The 16,026-nt window shown below is 39.1% G+C and overlaps 1 protein-coding gene across 4 annotated transcripts in view; it reads right to left on the bottom strand.

The window, feature by feature from the left end:
• Positions 1–15,811, bottom strand: part of LOC122840762 (xenotropic and polytropic retrovirus receptor 1 homolog) — a 59,681-nt gene extending 43,870 nt beyond the window's left edge. For 2 of the 4 annotated variants that reach the window (XM_044133380.1, XM_044133383.1), the window contains exon 1: positions 8,566–9,034. In XM_044133380.1, coding sequence (XP_043989315.1) covers positions 8,566–8,634 — 69 coding nt within the window. In that variant the 5' untranslated portion in view covers positions 8,635–9,034. Of the gene's footprint in view, positions 1–8,565; positions 9,035–15,416 lie in introns of those variants that run through there. The other 2 variants (XM_044133381.1, XM_044133382.1) reach the window with 2 other exon arrangements.
• Positions 15,812–16,026: the final 215 nt, after the last annotated feature.

Genomic DNA, 16,026 nt, shown 5'->3' with positions numbered 1-16,026 from the left:
TTCACTATACCTGAAACCAGCTTCCATCAGCAACCAGCTTCCCATGATGTGTGGCTGCTGTGCTCTAGCATTGCTGAAAATCCAATGACCTCAACAGCAAAACTTTACCGACTACGCAAAAAACATGCTGAATATCATTTGGTGAATAAAAGACCTACACCACACACATATATATATATATATATATATAGCTAAAACAGATCCCAGGAGCAACATCTCAATCCAGAAATGTGCAGTTGTAGGCACAGCCAAGATACTGCACAAACAGAACCACATAAAGTTCCCAGGTCTCTGGACCAGAGCTCAGAGGATGAGAGAGAGAGAGAGAGTCCACCAGTGTGTGTGTGTGTGTATATATATGTTATATATATATATAACATATATATATATATAACCTTCCACGGGTGGTCTCTCTCTATATATACATATATACACAACTTTGAAGATCTTATCAATAGCAAAAAACATGCATTATATTCCAATGAATTTCTGCAAATTCAAGGTTATGATGATAGTGGTACATCCCAGGCTGAACCGAGTGCTGTTTTAGTTCTGTCAGATTTTGTTTTTTTAGTATTAAGTACTGATAGCTAGAAGACTACTTAGTTTTATAAATTTGAATGTTTAAACTGTATATTTTCTTCCTCCTTTTTTAATTTGTAGATAAAATCTGCTACTGAAGAACCATAATGTTTCCAGAACCTCAGGCTACTGAACAGAAAAATAAAAGTTGAAAAAAATAAAATACCTGAAAGAATTGGTTGCCCATGAACAGAGGTGTTCATAGAGAAAGACTTTCTGTGGTTGCTCCAAGAAGAGCATTAACTCACGACAGCCCTCAGAATTAACCCTCTATTGACATTACGTTTTTTTCCATATTGCACTTTATGTAATGCGTTATGTGCTCTGCTTTTCTGTCATCACATTCTCGCCTTCATAGGACATCAGTCATTTTTGAATGAGAAGCTAATGCTGCTCCACTGTGCAACAGCTCAGCTGAATGAGTATTAAGAGGATAACTTAAGGAGCTTGAAGAGTCTTTACATTTCAAAACAGAACCACATAAAGTCCATTTTGCATCCCACACCCGAGTCTGTTTGACCGTTTCTCTTTCCTGAACTGGTACGACACTGCCATCTTTATTCCTGTCAAAGTTATTCCACTCCAAACCTAAAACTGCCCCATACTGTGTGCATTCTGTGAGCAGTTGCAGCATAGCACAGAGAAAGGGTGAGTGTGTGAGCAGCATTTATGCAAGCATAATTGACAGCGCTAAGACCCTCCACCAGGGTTGATTCTGGCACTTGTGTGTACTTGTTCAGACAACAGCACGTCCATAAGGGAGAAGGCAATGGAGCTCACATTTTTCACTAATTATGTCTCATTCTGTCATAACATTGACAGTTTCATGAAATATGTAAAATGCAATGAAATGACATCAAACTTATATATCACTTTATTTGGGCACTCAAAGATGTTTGACATGACAACAGTTATTTCTATTCATAAATACATTCACATGCTGATGGTGGTGAGCTACTGGATAATAGCCATGACTGCCCCGGGGCAGGTTGACATGCTCCAGAGCTACCAGACCCTCTGACCATCACCACTGGCAGCGGCAGTGTCTTGCCCAAGGATACAACAACAGAAGCAGGGGGAGCGGGAAATAAACCAGCAACACACAGACTGCAGGGAAAACGTCTTCCATTGCCACCACCAAAATATAGTTTTTTATAAAAAACCTTTATATATATATATAAGTTACATACTGCTGCTTTAGGAGTTCTATTTAGTCCCACCCCACACCTTAGTCCTTTCTCCACTGAACTTTATATTTGACATGATATAGTCAGGCCAGTGTTGTTGTCCTGGCAACTCCCAATTCCATTGCTGTAATGTTTGTAAAAGCAGTCTGCATGCCTATGTGCTGGATCCTCTAAATCTGTGACCATCAAAGTGACAGGAACAACTAAATTTAATGATCTGGATGGTAGACCAAATACTTCTGTCAATAATGCAGAGTCAAATATCGTTTATACCCGGCTGCGATACTACATATAAGCCTTCCTCTTCCTGTAGCAGCTTCCACGATGAAGATTGTTGTATTTAGGATGTCGGTACGGTGTGTTCATGGATTTAAAACAGATGGGGGTTTTGAGTTTCTGACAGGCCTTCACCATTTAGGGATGGTCAAGCTAAAAATCAGTTGACTACTCACTAATTGATTTGATGCAATTTCTATAGGATTTTATTTTCTGGTACTTTAATAAAAATGACTCTGTTTGGATGAACTATGTATGGGCTAAGTTACAGAAAAGCTATCATTAAATATCAGCAAAAATTATGATTTTTATCAAACTAAAACTTTGTATTGTCAATACTGCTTTTAATTTCCTTTCACATGCATTGCTATAAACTTCAGAATGGTGAACAGAAAACAAGAGAGACTGTTTTATTACAGCCTTGGTGAAATTTTCAACAAATTATTAAGGAATCTAACACCAACATCTAAATCAGCAAAGCTGTCTCAGCAGACAGTCAGTCTGGTGAGTCAGTTCAGATGCCCATCAAGCATTCATATTTTTAAACTTAATGTCTGAGAGTCATGTGAGATACACGTCGGCTTTATTAAAGCTGTTTACATCACATTTTTAGAAGCACACTCTCCAATGGTGCCATGCTCTGGACTAAACCAGAGAAAATTTCTGCAGTTCAAACACAGAAAAACAAAGGGTAGAACACCCATAGTTAGATTTCAGTTACAATGAATTCAATGAACAGTTAACGTCTCAGGAAAAATGGAAACAAAGAAACAATGTTTCTGCATGCATTCCTTTATGACAGCCCTGGCTTCACCTTGTGAATCAAACAGCCCTGCAGTATGTCTAAGCAAGCATAGCTGCAACAGGAACACACAGGAGACATGCAACGGCCCCAAGGAGCACAGTTTTGAAATGCTCACAGGCTCAGTTCTCCACAGCTTCAAGAGACTCAGAGTGAACACACAGAAGGCTAGAATTACAGCTGAGTGCAACAACATCCTACATCTGGTTTGTCTCCAAACACAGCAGGGAATGGACAAACAGACTGGGTGAAACCTCAGAGGAGAGGAGCTTCACAAAAGCAGAAACGATGGGAATGCTTCAGATTTCCACAGCTACAAACAGGCCTGCCCCCGGGTGTTGACCTCAACGCTGCACAGCGCCTGGCCCACAGCAGGACGTCTGCATCTTCACCATCATAAAGCCATTAACTGTTTCAAACATTATTGCGATAAACAATAATATTGTTTGATGACCATTTTAAACTGATGTGATGGTAATGACATAATAATGCAAGCACATCCTGCTAAAAATAAATACACTTTATTTTCAAAAGAACACTTAACACTGGAACTGGTAAACTAAATATACAAAACAACCAAAAATAAAATAGACTCTCAGTCTCTGTTAACAAAAAATGCACTTGAATAAAAACTAAACAATATAAAACCAAAGTGGAAATAAAAACTACATTCAACCAAAAGAGTCCAGATTATGAAGTGTGTATACTGTACTTCCCCTCAATAATTATTAGATTTAGATACAGACGATGGCTTTATCCAACTACCTGATGTAATAGTTCACACTAAGGAAAATGAGGAGTGGAGGGGTCAGTGGAGAGCACTGGAGCTGAATGATAAAGCCGATAAATTAAAATGATCATTTCCATTTATCATGCAATTAATTGAGTTATTGTTTATCGCGATAGGCCTATTAATAACATCTATTCCCATGAATAACCTCTTCAGATTTTCATCATGCTACAACCACAAGCTTCTTGTTAGGAGTTTATGTCATAGTCTAACAAAAAGTGGGTGCATGGCTACGATAGAGGAAATTGATACAAGTTTCTTTTTTTATCTGAAAAATTGTGTTATTGCATTTGTACTTAGTTAGCCTAAGTCAATAGTTTTCTGCTTCTTGATGTTCTATAAACATATAAAAGATCACTTATATTAAGAGATATTTTAAGGCACTCTGATCTAACATGGACTTAAGACAAAGGCGGTAAACTTTTTCATTTCTCCCAGAGGACCTTTCCACTAGAAGGGACAACTGTTTATGCCTTTTCGGCTCTCCAGAGCCAAGCTAAGATGAAATGTATTCTAAAAATGTGCTGGCTGCTGAAGTTCCTCATAATAACTATGGAAAAAGACCTTTGGCTGCATGCCTAATGTGACTGTGCTGCAAAAAGCACAGAAGCAAATAACATAACAAGAGTGGAAATAGATAGGAATTATAATAACATGAATATACCAAGTAAGAAATAAACTACATAGGAGAACGTGGTGTTTGAAGTGACTCATTGCTAAATATCTCTAATGATGCGAGAGACTGTTAGAAATGAATTGGCTCACTGAAAAAATGTGCTGCAGTCACACTGAGGAAAAAAAACTGTTTCTACTTTGCAGAACACTGCAATCACTGCAGCGTTCAGGCAGACCACCCTGAGGTGGATACATGACACCTGCACTGCAATGCCGTTTAATGTAATTCAATAGGGTGTTTTTACACATACATATTGAACTGTGATTCTGAAAATGATCAGCCTTAATATTGTACAACACTCAGAAAGACAAGTCCTGTTTTGGTAAGGCAAAACATGAACAAAACTGATCAACAAGTCAGTCCTTTCAGGATGTTGCAATGTTGTGCTTCAGCTTTCTAGAGACGTTTTGATCTTGGGGTGCTGTGGTGGTGCAGGGGTAAAGCACAACCCACGTATTGAGGCCTTGGTCCTCATGGCGGTGGTCGCAGGTTCGATTCCCAACCTGGCGACATTTACCGCATGTCTTCCCCCTCTCTCATTACCCTGTTTCCTGTCAAACTACTTTCAAATAAAGGCCACTAGAGACAACACAACCTTAAAAAGAAAAAAAAAAGAAAAAGACGTTTTGAAGCAGAACATTAAATTAGAAGAAGGTTAGGGGACTGGTCAAAATTTAGATGAGTTACGATGATTGGTCAGAAAAGAAGGAAGCATAAGAAACGCTAATGTAAATTTGAGGAAAGGCTAAGATGACCGATGCTATTGCAAGTCCAAGCAAGATCTGCGTATAATGAGGGAAATTGCATTGACAGTTGTAACTGCAACACCATGTTGCACTGATATGTTTTCAACCAAAACAAAGACTCCAGATCAGCCATATTTACCCTCAATTGTAAGAGCAAATATTGCAAAATTCCTTGCAAATATTTCTGAAGCATTACCTCAAAATCAGTGACTTTGATTGAGGAAAAAAAAGTGTGAATTAATGGAGAGATTGACTACAGGTAAGAGAAATACTACCGATAGTAACCTCACAGAGCAATCCTAAAAAAAAATCTAAACCATCGTTTTCTCCTAACATACTTGCCAAATTTTGCTTGTACACAGACAATTTAGAAAATGACATGGAACGACGTGGGAAAAATCTGTAGTTCTTCAAGGTACAATCAATATAAAACAATATATTACTGTTCAATACAGAAATCATTACAGGCTTCTTCCAAAAAAGGAGAATAATAACAATGATAAATAAAATTTTTAATCTAAAAGGAACATAAGAAGTTACACAATTAACTACTGAACTGTGAATTACTATGTTGTCTCAAAAGAAGAAAGGATAAAGGAAAACCTTTAATGGAAACATTACTTTATATTATACATACAAGAATTTCTCCACAACTATCCATGAATTGTAGGATCTTGGCTATTAAAGTCCACATCAGGTGTGGCCATCAAAGGCAGAGAAAAATGAAAAAATGCTATTAGAAATTCACTTGATGTGCAACAGGCAACCAAATTTTTCAACAAACAGTCCTTTGTAGGTGTGCAGCGATTGCAGTTTTCTGGCCAATCACTGATTACTGATCTATTAAAGATCCTGACCTGCTGATTCCGATTTTGGCTGATACCAATTTTTTTGTCTAAAATGTTGCTGAATGTAACAAGAAAGTTGATAAGTTGCCAAAAGCAAAACTGAGATGACTACTGTTACCTGCAAACATGTGGATCTGATCTGGTGGGTCAGTCTGCTAGTCAAACCTCTTGCACAGCAGAGCTCACAACAGAGATTGCAGAGGTAGATAAAATCGGTGGTTAAGATCGGCTCCACGTGTAAAAATCAGCCAATCACAGATTTCCTAAGATTAGGGAAATCAGCACCGATATATCGGTGTGATTGTAATAACAATATAAGAACTGAAATTTGATTTGAAGTTAAATCAGCATGTGGTGTGCTGATAGAGGTATGATAGGGGGCAGCACACCCAGCAGCACAGTGTGCTATTGCTTCAGGGCATTTTATGAACTCATTCAATAAAGAGAAAAATTAAACTGAAGAAAATAAACTGTATTTCTTATGATTTCATGATAGAAATATAATTCTGCACAGTCCTTCAGGACAACAGTAGATCACTCCATAAAGATCAGCACAAACACTGTGCAGTAAATTTTAACCAACCCACTGTCAAGAAAGGACCAATACGCTACAATATTTACATCAGCACACTATAATAACTGCAGCTAATGACATTTTGAAACATTAACTCAGCATCTGCAGTACGTCAGGTAGACATTGTGGTTATAACTGTACATTGACTATTCTTAATTGACTATGCTTTTTCTCCACTGTATCTTTAGCTTCATTCCCATTTGAAAGTAACAACTACGGCTATTTACCTCTCTAAGCCATGTTGATGACATAGTGTTCACTCACAAGATGCATTGCTGAATTGTACGCATCTAGAATCAATTGCAGCAAGCTCAGCTCACTGCAGGCTTTATCCTGCAAATCTGCCAACAGTAACTGTGTGAAAATGGTATTTGTTGTTAGAAGCAGCTTTGGTTTCTATTTCATGTCTCTCTATCACAGGACACCAGTCTAGTCCATTCTGAACCTGAGCAGTGGGTGTTCACAGAAATGGAGATCTGCTTAAGTTAACAAGGGAAGCTTCTTGTTTGGCACTGATCAGTCCTAGTCTCTCAAAAACTGTTTGCACAAAGAGATGTTGGTTAATAAAACGGTTCCCATCCTATCATCTATGCTGCTATTGCTTCATGTTCGTAAACTGTCTATTGACTGCAAATATAATTGCACTTAGTAAACATTTAATTCCAAAAATACTTGGACCACCACAAAGAGAAAGATTCCAGCAGCTGATGAACGACTTTATGACCCTGCAGATATGGGACTAATACCAGAAAAAACAAAACCAGTAATTACAATCCATCATCTGTGGATGAGAGCTGATGACAGCTGAAGAACCACTAGTGTTTTTGTGGGATTTTTGTACCATTAAGTACACTGTGTCCTAAAATGACAGTTATCAACCCAAAGAAAAAAAGAAAGGTCTGCGTCCTTAACAGCAGATTTATTAGGATCCCTGTGGAAAACAGAGAGCAGCAGAGATACCAGCGGCTTTCAGCTTTCCAGTTTAAATTTTAAACAAACAAAAAACTGTGGGTGCGGCTTATAGTGAGGTGCGCTCTATCCACCTTATTCCTGGGAGGCTTAATGGGAAAGCAATTATGGGTCTTACTTCCGGCGCCCACCGGAAGTGGCAGTATTTCACTGTAATTTGTAGGGTTTTTTGCTAATCTATATTCATGATAGAAGTTACATCTCTCTTTTCGGTTATAATACAATATTTAGTTGAACTTGTTCACGGATACACAGTCTGCTATCAGAGAGCTGCTCAGTACAGAGGATCGTAATTGTGAGTTTAATCACGGGGAGCGACAGGAAAACGATTTGTTCCTCACATTAATCATTTCAGCTCCAATTCAATGACGTTTTTGACCACTGAAATTTTGACATTAACTTACTTTGTTTATTTAGCTGCAAACTAAATATAAGCAACAGATCTGTTTAGTGAAGGACAAGTTACCAAGTTAAAACCAGTTCCACTGATTAAGGTACAGTATCGTGGCCGGGTTTCGGTTTACTATAAGAACATACTTTCTAGAAATTTTTCATTTTATTTACACACCGAGCCATGTGAGGCTTGTGGACAAGTTGGGGCAAAGTAAAGGCAGGAGGTGCGCTGTCGTCCAAATGGCACTAATGGGTCAAAGGTTGCAGATGGAGTTATCAGCACCTCTGTGTCCTGATGTTTAAACAGCAGCAGCATGATCGACAGCTGCCTCAGCTGTTTCAGTACTGAGCCCGGGTCAACGGGCGCAAAGATTAACTCGACTAATACACGCTGAGTCAGCCGGACATCTTGTTGTCCCATAAACGCATTTCAATCGGCCAGATATTAGACGCAAACAACCCTCAGCCGGTTCTATGGAGGTGCGGAGGAACCTGCGGAGCAACAGAACAAACCCATCTGACTGGTTTGCTAGCTAACACCGAGCTGTTGTTTCATTATCTACTCAAGCACTTCCTCTCTTCCTGTTGTTTCATTGTAGGGGAGCAGCCCTAATGGTAGCCATGTTCCACTACCCGTTCTAAAATTAAATAAATGGCATAAAGCTGAACAGGCATCCAGATCTCCACTGATCTAACAAGGCTAACCTTTTAAGCTCACTCACCTCATACTGGATGTACTGTTTCCTCCACTCCGGCGTGATGTGAGCGGAGAGATGCTCTGTGAATTTCATTTTGACAGCCTGCTGTTTCTCCCCCTCTGCTGCTTTTACTGACAGAAATCAGCTGGTTGTGCTCGACAGCAGAGCTCGTTCTGTGCTACTGAACTGAAGGCGTCCCACACACAGACTACAACACGAGCGGTGGCTGCTGCTGATTCGGTCAGAGATGCCCTTTTTGTCTGCTCTCTATCTCCGCTCAACACATTTTTGTCTTTTTTTTAATCTCTAAACGAAGTGTCTGTTGAATCACACTTTAAAATGAACACTCCGTTAATTTTGCTGGAAGGGCAGCATCAATGCCGTTAACAGCACTGAGGCTCTGATAAACAAGCTGACAGTGTTGGTGTTAGCTAAGTCCTGCTACCCCCGTTCTCTACCTTCTCTTTCTCTCTGACGCTCGTCCATCCTCTGCCTCTCTCCACCTCCTCTGCCCTGCTGCCTTCAGGTGCAGTGGGAAAATTAACAAACAACCTGTCGGTGGATATCTACTTTCCTTTTCGATGTCAAATTCAATGTATGGCTGAAGAAATGCTTGAAGTTTAATTGAATTTGCTCAGGTAAATTTAACTTTGCATAGTTTTTTTTGTTGTTGTTGTTGTTCCTATGTAACAATCACATAATCTTTGGAAGTATTTTTTGCTCTACGTATTTAATCAGTTAAAATTCTGACAAGGTTTACAGATTATCTCTCCTGAAAGTAGAGTTGTTCTGCTAGTCCTAAACGGGTTTCTAAAATATCGTGAGCTTTCATTTGAGCATTCCGAGGTTACGTGAACACAACGAAAGTGACGTCGCCCAGCGACTTTTGGGAAAAAATGACGTAGATGTAGATCGTTTCTTTTGTGAGGTGGGAAATGCATGTGGAAACTTTCCACTGCATATTGTGTGTGCCTGCGCCTCTCTGCGGCCAAAATAACCAAATAAAACCTAGAAACGAAACAACCACGCTCAGTAATTGTCTAAATTAAATTATGGAAGCCCCTTTCCGACACTTTGATTATACATAATACACTGCTCAATAAAGGGAACATGTAAACAACACTATATAACTACAATTAAATTAAATTTCTGTGAAATCCAACCATCCACTTAGGAAGCAGCACTTATTGGCAATCAATTTCACATGCTGTTGAGCAAATGAAATAAACAACAAGGGGAAATTATTGGCAATTAGTAAGACACACTCAATAAAGAAGTGGTTCTGCAGGTGGGGACCACAGACCACTTCTCAGTACCTATGCTTTCTGGCTGATGTTTTGGTCACTTTTGAATGTTGGTGTTGCTTTCATAGTCGTAGTAACATGAGACGGACTCTACAACCCATACAAGTGGCTTAGGTAGTGCAGCTCATCCAGGATGGCACATCAATGCGAGCTGTGGCAAGAAGGTTTGTGTGTCTGTCATTATAGTATCCAAAGGCTGGAGTAGCTACCGGGAGACAGACCAGTACACCAGGAGATGTGGTTGAGGCTGTAGCAGGTCAACAACCCAGCAGCAGGACTGCTACATCTGCCTTTGCAAGGGGGGAACAGGAGGAGCACTGTTAGAGCCTTGCAAAATGAGCTCCAGCAGGCCACAAATGTGCACGAGTCTGCACAAATGATTAGAAACCAACTCCATGAGGATGGTATGAGGGCCTGACGTCCACAGATGGGGGAGGTTGTTCTCACAGCCCAACACCGTGAAGGACACATGGCAATTGCCAAAGAACATCAGGATTGGCATATTCACCACTGGCGCCCTGTACTTTTCACAGATGAAAGCAGGTTCACACTGAACACGCGACAGTCTGGAGACACCGTGGAGAGCAATCTGCTGCCTGTGTCATCTGACAGCATGACTGGTTTGGCAGTAGGTCAGTGATGGTGTGTGATGGCATTTCTTTTGCAGGTCATACAGCCCTCCATGTGCTCGCCAGAAGTCGCATGTCTGCCATTAGATACAGAGATGCGATCCTCAGACCCCTTGTAAGACCATATGCTGGTGCGGGTGGCCCTGGGTTCCTCCTAATGCAGGACAAAGCTAGACCTCATGTGGCTGGAGTGAGTCAGCAGTTCCTGCAAGATGAAGGCATTGAAGCTATGGACTGGCCCGCTAATTTCCTGAGGAATCTCCTCAATCCCTCAGGGGACCATCTGCCACCTCATCAGGAGCATGCCCAGGTGTTGGAGGGAGGTCAAGCAGGCACATGGAGGCCACACACACACACACACACACACACAATACTGAGCCTCATTCTGACTTGTTATAAGGACATTACATCAGCGTTGGATCAGCCTGTAGGGTGTTTTTCCACTTTGTGTACAACTCCAAATTCAGGCCTCCATTGTTAGTAAATTTGATTTCCATTGATGATTTTTGTGTGATTTTGTCGTCAGCACATTCAACTTTGTGCAGAACAAAGTATTCAATGACAATACTTCATTCATTCATTCAGCTCTACAATGTGTTATTCGAGTCTTCCTTTTATTTTTTGGAGCAGTGCATGTATACAGTACCTTGGGAAAGTATTCAGTATCATTTCTACGCTTCACACTTTTGAAGCTTCAAACATAAAGATCTAAAATTTGTATTATTTTGTGAACAATCAACAAGTGGAACACAATCTTGAGGTGGAACGAAATTTATTGGCTATTTTAATCTTTTTTTAACAAATACAAAACTGCAAAGTGGGGCTTGCAATATTATTGGCACCTTTACCGTCAGCAAACTCATTCCAGAAGTTCAGTGAGGATCTCTGAATGATCCAATGTTGTCCTAAGGGACTGATGATGATAAATAGAATCCACCTGTGTGTAATGTATAAATTCACCTGCTCTGGGATGGTCTCAGGGTTGGGGGGATAGAAGAGAATGGAGTTATCAGATACTTAAGAACAATATAATAGCAGTAACTGACAGGGAAAAGGCTGATATTTTAGTAAGCACATCTGTAGAGATACATAGTGGGAAAAATTATCAGTTAATGAAATACAGGGAAGAGAAAACTAAAAAGAAAAATTATGAAATGTTAAGAAGGAAGGAGAGGAATACTGATGATCTGATGAATCATCACTTTTCTATTGGAGAACTGAAAAGAGCTCTGGGTAGATCTAGGAATAGTGCTCCAAGTAAAGATGAAGTGCGTTACATTATGTTAAGACATGAGTGATGATGTTTTAAATAAATTAATTTTGTATAATAAGATTTGGAAAGAGGGTAGACTGCCTTGTAAATGGAAAGAAGCCATTGTTATATTGTAATTCCGATAAAGAAACCTGGGAAAGATCATAGTAATCCTGGAAAGTACAGACGGATTGCTTTAATGTCTAATATGTGTAAACTGATGGAAAAGATGGTGAATGAGAGATGAATACAATATTTAATTGCTCCTTATCTGAGTGGCTTCCATAGAGGGAGAGGAGCAATAGATCCTGTTTTATGTTTAGAAGATGATATTAGAAAAGATCAGATTAGGGGCGTGCTGTGGTGGCGTAGTGGACAGCGCGACCCACGTTTGGAGGCTTTGAGTCCTTGACGCAGCCGTCGATTCCCGGACCCAGTGACATTTGCCGCATGTCTTCCCCTCTTTCTCTCCCCCTTTCCTGTCAGCCTGCTGTCATATAAGGGACACTAGAGCCACAAAAAGACCCTTTGGAGGGGAAAAAAAAAAAAAAAAGCTCAGATTAATAGGAAAACGGTTGTTGTGTTTTTTGATGTAGAAAAAGCATATGATATGTTATGGAGAGAAGGGTTAATGATTAAATTACATCAGATAGGTAAACAATTCAAGTCAAAATAGGATCTCATGTTTCACAATCATGTAAAATAGAAAATGGAACTCCTCAAGGAAGTGTGGTAAGCCCAACATTATTCTCAGTTATGATTAATGATATTTTTAAAGAATTATCAATTAGTTTTGGCAAGTCACTTTTTGCTGTTGATGTAGCATTAAGGAAAAGGGGAAGAAATGTAGAACATCTTATTTTAAAACTTTAGGAAGGAATAGATAAAGTGGGGTTTTAAATTTGCAATCAAGAAGATATTTTCAATCACTTAAAAATGTTTATGTGTCACCAATTCAGTTAAGAACAGATTATGGGAGTGTGATATATGGTCCAGTGGCTAAAACTAGATTTAAAAAATGAGATGTTATTCAAACTAGAGCATTGAGAATTTGTTTAGGGGCACTTAAATCAACTCCAGTATGTGCTTCACAAGTAGAATCAGGAGAAATGCCATTATATATCAGAAGACAACAGATAATGGTACCTTATTGGATTAATTTAAAAGGACATCATTTTGAATCATCCAGTTAAGAAAGTATTAGAAAATTGTTGGGAAAGAGGAAAGGAACAAATGAATAGTTCTGGGTGGGTTGAGGATGATAGAGCAAAAACATTTAATGTATATAACAAGGAATTTAGTCCAACAGTTTTGTGGCCTTTGAGACCTATATGGACATGGAAATATGTTAATACAGATAGATCATTATTAAATATTAAGAAAAGAAATATAACAGATATCTGACAAGAATTTTAGAATAAGATACAAAATAAATATAATGATTATTTGCAAATTTATACCAATTGCTCAAAAGACCCCAAAAATTAAACAACCAGTGTAGCAGTAGTGATTCCTGAATTAAAGATTAATATTTCAAAAAGAACATCTAATTATCTCAGTATAAATGCAGTAGAATTATGTGCCATATTATTAGCTTTAGAATGGGTGGAGGATACTAATACAAATAAAATAGTTTGCAGTGATTCATTATCTGCATTGTTGAGTATTGAAAAGGGAAGTACAAATAATCATAAAAATATATTATATGAGATTATGATTGTTTATCAAAGATTATGTGAACAAAATAAAAATGTAATATTATTTTGGACTCCTGCTCATGTGGGTATTTTGGGTAATGAGAGAGCAGATAGGTTGGCTAAGGAGGCTATTAAAAAAGAAGATATTGATATGCCAATAAATTTATCTAAATCTGAAGGCAAAAGTATAGTTTAGAGAGAAAGTAAGAAGTTATGGAAAATTATGTGGGATAATGAAATAAATGGAAGGCATTTGTATAAAATACAAAATACAGTTGATGTAGCAAAGATTAGAGGAATAAATAGGAGGGAGGAGATAATTATAAATAGAATAAGAACCTGACAGTTTTTAAACTGAACTATTTTTAAGATGGGGAAACATCTTACTGGTTTAGTTGGTGTGATGCTGTAGAAACAATGGAACATGTTTTTATTAGTTGTAGAAAATATGTAAATCAAAAGAGATTACTAAAAACAGAATTAGGTTTTAATAGGGAATTGAAATTTGAGAATGTTGTTGATCAGTTAAATAGTATTAAAGGAAAAAAAAAGATATTTCGTTTTTTTTAAAATACTGGGATCATTATGAGAATTTGAGGTATAGATATTAGGATCCAATAGATGGCAGTAATACAACAATAATGGATGCAAGCTGCCATTAAAATCTAAAGAAGAAGAAGAAGTTGTCTCAAGGTTGTGTTTAAAGCACAAAGAGCATCATGAAGACCAAGGAACACACCAGGCAAATAAAATAAAAAGGTTTCCCAAGCTTTAAACATCTCAAGGAGCTCTGAGCAGGCAATCAATTTTGAAATGGAAGGAGTATCAGACCACTGCAAGTCTATCAAGACCCAGACGTCCCTCTAAACCAGGGGTCTGAAACTCCAGTCCTTGAGGGCCGCTGTCCTGCAACTTTTAGATGGGAGAAGAAAGATCAGAGATGCAACCAAGAGGCCCAGGATCACTCTGGATCTACAGAGATCTACAGCTGAGGTGGGAGAGTCTGTCCATAGGACAACAATCAGTGTACACTGCACTAATCAGACCTTTATGGAAGAGCCACAAGAAGAAAGACAGTTCTCAAAGAGAACCATAAAAAGTCTGGTTTAAAGTTTGACACAGGCCACTTGGGAGACAGCAAACATGGAAGAAGGAGCTCTGGTCAGATGAAACTAAAATCCAACTTTTAAAACCAACACAGCTCATCACCCTGAACACACCATTCTGGAAGAAAACCTGTTACAGTCTGCAAAAGACCCGAGACTGAGACAGAGATTTACCTTCCAACAAGACAATGATCCCAAACATAAAGCAAAATCTATAATGGAATGAAATAATCATATCCAGGTGTTAGAATGGCCAAGTCAAAGTCCAGACCTGAATCCAATGGAGAATCTGTGGAAAGAGCTGAAAACTGCTGTTCACAAGCGCTCTCCATCCAACCTCACTGAGCTCCAGCTGGTTTGAGAGGAAGAATGGGCAAAAATTTCAGTCTCTCCAGGTGCAAAACTGATAAGCGACTTGCAGCTGTAATCACAGCAAAAGGTGGCGCTACAAAGTATTAAGTCAAGGGGCCGAATAATGTTGCACGCTTTACTTTGCAGTTTATTTGTTAGAAAAGTTTGAAATATCCAGTAAATTTTATTCCACCTCATGATTGTTGTTGATTCTTCACAAATGAATAATAATAATAGAACAATTTTAGATCTTTATGTTTGAAGCCTGAAAAGCAGCAAAAGGTTGAAAAGGTCAAGGGGGCCGAATATTTTTGCAAGGCACTGGTATAAATACATTTTTAAAAGGTATAAATGTTTTTCACCACATGCAGATCACTTCACAAGGCAGTTGAAAAAGGTCAATAAACCTTGTTGAGCAACCAATGAATAATTAATGTGTGTCTTTGGAGACAGGTGAAGGGTGGAAGCGGGGTTCACTGGAAACAGCAAATGGACTGGGAGTAATAGAGGCGCTGATGACTAAATGTTGTTCTTACTGGAGATGAAGATGATGAGTCCGCTGGGGGAATGTGATGGACTCCAGTGGTTGATTCCTTGTGTGGGAGTTTTGATCCACCGTCATAGAAAGAAAGGAGTGGGGGATCCATGGAGCAGTCTGCTGGATAGCACTGGTGTTGGAGGGTAGACAGGTTACACAGCACTGACTAGGATGGAAAGGAGCAAGTTGTTGCCAGTCATGGGGGGTTAAACCAGAGATCTTCACTGATAGTCAACTGACAGTTGAAAACACCAGGAGAAACCAAGGTGGCACAGGAACGCTGCTGAAAGAACCTTTAAAAGAGATCATAACAGTGAGTCACAAAAACCACAGAGATCACAGAAAGAACAATCACTGGGAGCCACAAAGTACCATGCATGGCTAACACCCAGGAACCAGAGGACTGACAACGGGCTCCTTTTAAACTCTGGCTGATGCAGCAGATGATTTGCAGGTGCGTGTAAGAGATCAGCAATGAGGAGCGACCTCCTGGCTCCCTCTGGTGGTTAGCTGTAGTACTGAACAAAGATCCACACTGATCCCAAATCCCAGCTTCCCAACAAGATTGTTCTTTTTTTATCATTGCTTTGATAAGTGCTATTTTTAAA

This window comes from Gambusia affinis, linkage group LG12, assembly GCF_019740435.1.
Source record: "Gambusia affinis linkage group LG12, SWU_Gaff_1.0, whole genome shotgun sequence".
NCBI lineage: Eukaryota > Metazoa > Chordata > Actinopteri > Cyprinodontiformes > Poeciliidae > Gambusia > Gambusia affinis.
The sequence above is the reverse complement of the archived record's forward strand: the minus strand, read 5'-3'. Positions and strand labels throughout refer to the sequence as shown.